Source organism: Piliocolobus tephrosceles, chromosome 8 (assembly GCF_002776525.5).
Source record: "Piliocolobus tephrosceles isolate RC106 chromosome 8, ASM277652v3, whole genome shotgun sequence".
NCBI lineage: Eukaryota > Metazoa > Chordata > Mammalia > Primates > Cercopithecidae > Piliocolobus > Piliocolobus tephrosceles.
Window position 1 is genome coordinate 11,738,654 of NC_045441.1, and position 3,527 is coordinate 11,742,180.

A 3,527-nucleotide genomic window follows, 5' to 3' on the forward strand; every position below is an offset into this window, starting at 1 on the left:
CTCGGCTCACGGCAAGCTCCGCCTCGAACATGGGAGTATCTTGCTACAGCCTCAGACTCTGGGTCCCTCAAAAATTTGAGGACCTTGGGACTGAGCTCCAAAGCTCCCATCTGCTTTTTTTGTTTCCAGACGGAGTTTTGCTCTTGCCCCCCAAGCTGGAGGGCAGTGGCATGATCTCGGCTCACTGCAACCTCTGCCTCCCGGGTTCAAGCGATTTCCCTGCCTCAGCCTCCTGGGTAGCTGGGATTACAGGCACCCGCCACCACACCCGGCTAATTTTTATACTTTTAGTAGAGACGGGGTTTCACCATGTTGGCCAGGCTGTCTCAAACTCCTGGCCTCAAGTAATCTACCCGCCTCGGCCTCCCAAAGTGCTGGGATTATAGGTGTGAGCCACCACGCCCGGTCCCCCATCTGCTTTCTATCTTCACAACTTCCCCTGGGCTTGGTTAGAGGGTGGCAGCTAGGGCAAGGGCAGGCAAGGGAGAGGGAGACTGGGCCCTTGGAAGCCTGACTACACCTGGAGGGAGGCCAACTGGAAATAAATACAGGCAACAAGAACTGCTGGCCCAGCCAGCAGCACAGGTCTGAGCCCATGGGTTGGCCAGGGCACTGCCCAGTCTCCCCACCCCAAGACTCTGCGGGCTCCGTTCTCACCCCAGTTCTGCTTGCCAGTTCCCTTGTGACGGCCAACAGGGATGCCCTGGCCTCAGGGGGTGTGGCAGTGAGAGACAGATATCTCAAAGCTTGCCAGGTCCACTGCGGTGCCCTTGGGGTGTGCTGAAGTAGACGCCAAGCTTTTGACATAGTAATCCTCCCATCAGCTCTGCGGGGATGTTCAATTACCTCTGTGCCCCTTCACCTGGGACTCAGCCTAGGTGCTCCTGGGAACTCAAGCCTCAGGTGCTTCTCCTAGTTCCTCCTCCTTCCCGACCTTACAGCTTTAATTGCAATCGTAACCTTGCAATCATGGCCTCTTATTTTTTTTTTTTTAAAGACAGGGTCTCACTCTTTCTCTCTGAGCTTTTGATTGTTTTGTTTTCTTGAAACAGGATCTTGCTCTGTTGTCCAGGCTGGAGTGCAATGGCACGATCTTAGCTCACTGCACCCCTCAACTCCTGGGCTCAAGCGATCCTCCTGCCTCAGCCTCCTGAGTAGCTGAGACTACAGGCATGCAGTACCACCCTAGCTAATTTTTATTTTTATTTTTTAGAGACAGAGTCTCACTACATTGTCCAGGCTGGTCTAGAATTCTTGGCTTCAAGCACTTCTCCTGCCTCAACCCCCCAAAGGGCTGGGATTACAGGTATGAGCCACTGCGCCAGGCCCTACGACCTCTCTTTATGAATGTGAGTCAGCCCGTGTCCAGCAACCTACATCAGTGTACCAACATGGCCCAGCACGGGGCTGGGCACACAGTACACCCTGAGTAAAGGTGACTTGTGGAAGCCAGCAAATGGCAGGTGCCTGAGGCTTCCTTCCACAAATACCAGGGTCTGAGCCAGTGACAGGTGGGTTACTTGGAACTTTATTTGAGAAAAACAAGATAAACGTATCAAAAGAACACACAGGTTGAGGGTGGGGGGACACAGCCAGTGGCGGCAGCAGAGGTGGGCATCCTGGCTAAGGCTTTACTTGGCGGCAGTCTCGTCGGATTTTGCAGCTTCTGGGCCCCCAAGCTGGGCCCGCGACTCGAAGGTAACCGGGATGGTGATCTCGTTGGACTGTGTGGCTAGCTTGGGCATGGGGGCTTCCACAGTCAGTGTCCCCTCAGGGGACAGGGAGGAGGAGACCTGGGTGGGGTCCACACCAGGGGGCAGCCTGGACGTGCAGAGAGGGAAGGCGAGCGTTACATTACACACCGAGTGGGTCCCTGTGCCCTCCTCCCTGACTCCCGCCACCCACCCACCCCGATCTGGCGCCGGTACTCACGTGTATTTCCGCGTGAAGCACCGGGAGATGTAGCCATGCTCGTCCTGCCGCTCCTCGTGCTTGCCTTTTGGGGGAAAAGGGAAATCAGACTATGGGGGAGGGGACCGCCTCTCAGCCCCGCCAGGCCAGAGGCCCCACCTCCTGCTTGGAAGCAGCCAGGACTGCAGGCCGGCAGGGATTAACGGAGGGGGTTGGGGGGTGGGGGCGTGCCCGCCTGACCGGGCTCTCAGAAACTTCCGGAAAGTTCCTCGATTCAGAGTTTTGGGAGGAATGGAGCAGGGCGCCGAGCTGGGGAGTGAGCAGTGCGCAGGCGCACTTGGAGCCCCACGCACGCCCTCTCCGCGGCTAGAAACAGGGACCGCGCCAGGAAACCCGCTTATCTGGGAATGGGGCTGTGGGTGGGGAGGGGGCTCTGTGGAAAGGTGCATTTCCTCTCTTCATTGATGATCTTTTAAAAAAATTTTTTGGTTGCTTTTTAATTTTTTTGTAGTGTTGGGGGGGGCGTCTCGCTATGTTGCCCGGGCTAGTCTTGAACTCCTGGCCTTAAGCCATCCTCCCCGCTCGGCCTTCCAAAGCGCTGGGATTACAGGGCACAAAGCGCCCTTAGAAGCGACCCGCACTCCCAATTCCTGAGCAGGGGAATCAGGGATCCTGTTTTTCCCGGTGCTGGGCTAACATTTAACTCCCCAGGCCCCCGGGACTCCCGTTTCAACCGCACCCCCCCGGCCCTGCCCGCCCCGCTAGCCTCCTCCCTTCCCCTGCAGGACCAGGGGGACTCACCGGTGATCTCCACCACGCCATCCTTGGTCTTAACCGTTAGCTCGTCCGGGGCGAAGTGGTTGACATCCAGGGACACGCGCCAGCGGTCCGCCGTGTGCCGGATTTCCGAGACCCCGCTGCTGAGCTGCCGGCTGAGCGCGCGGCTGTAGGCGGGCGCGGCCACCGCGGGGCTCTCGATCGCGGCGGGGGGCAGGGGGCGCACGTAGCCTGGCCAGCTGCTGCCGCCGAACCACTGCGACCACTCCTCGGGCAGCCGGGGCAGCCCGAAGGCCTGGTCGAAGAGGCGGCTGTGCGGGTACCAGTCGCGGAAGGGGTCCCAGCTGGGGCCCCGCAGGAGCGAGAAGGGGACGCGGCGCTCGGTCATGCTGGCTGACTCTGCTCTGGACGTCTGCTCGGAGAAGTGCGGGGCGCTGGGCCAGGCTGCGCTTTTATGCGCTTCCAGTCAGGTATTTTTAGCAGGCGGTGCTTGAGGTCTCTATTAATGGCAATGACCCGCTTGAGGGCCGCCCCTCCCCATGCACTCCTCCCGTAGCGTTCAGGGGCCGTGGGCGGGGCGAAGAGGGTTCTGCCCTCATCTGGAACCTTCTCTCGTTAAGGAAAACAAATGAGTTCGAGAGCTGGACGCTGGAGCCCTGCCACGGCGGGGCACTCGCCGGCGCTGGTGCTTAAGAGCTGCCGACTGTGACCCGTGGCCAGGGTCGTCCTTTTGTTAAGGAGGACAGAGCCAGACAGGTTGCGTTGGGGCATACAACTGCGAAGTGGCAGAGGCAGGATTGAAATCACAAGCGTGTGAGATGGAATGTGATATAAAGCTG

General features: G+C 59.0%; 1 protein-coding gene across 1 annotated transcript; it reads right to left on the reverse strand.

Moving 5' to 3' along the window:
- Nucleotides 1-1,505: 1,505 nt before the first annotated feature.
- Nucleotides 1,506-3,285, reverse strand: HSPB1 (heat shock protein family B (small) member 1). The gene is made up of 3 exons (XM_023218721.2): nt 2,713-3,285; nt 1,933-1,996; nt 1,506-1,821 (listed from the first exon to the last, which is right to left on the reverse strand). Exons 1-3 carry the CDS (start codon nt 3,074-3,076, stop codon nt 1,632-1,634), a joined length of 618 nt encoding a protein of 205 aa, XP_023074489.1. The 5' UTR covers nt 3,077-3,285; the 3' UTR covers nt 1,506-1,631.
- Between the last annotated feature and the right edge of the window lie 242 nt (nt 3,286-3,527).

Bases quoted from the DNA above. Each gene is read 5' to 3' on its own strand.
- HSPB1 (XM_023218721.2), bottom strand. From the start codon at position 3,076: ATGACCGAGCGCCGCGTCCCCTTCTCGCTCCTGCGGGGCCCCAGCTGG. The intron at 1,997-2,712 runs GTGAGTCCCCCT...TTCCCCCAAAAG, and splicing joins TGGCGTGGTGGAGATCACCG to GCAAGCACGAGGAGCGGCAG. The intron at 1,822-1,932 runs GTGAGTACCGGC...CTGCACGTCCAG, and splicing joins TGCTTCACGCGGAAATACAC to GCTGCCCCCTGGTGTGGACC.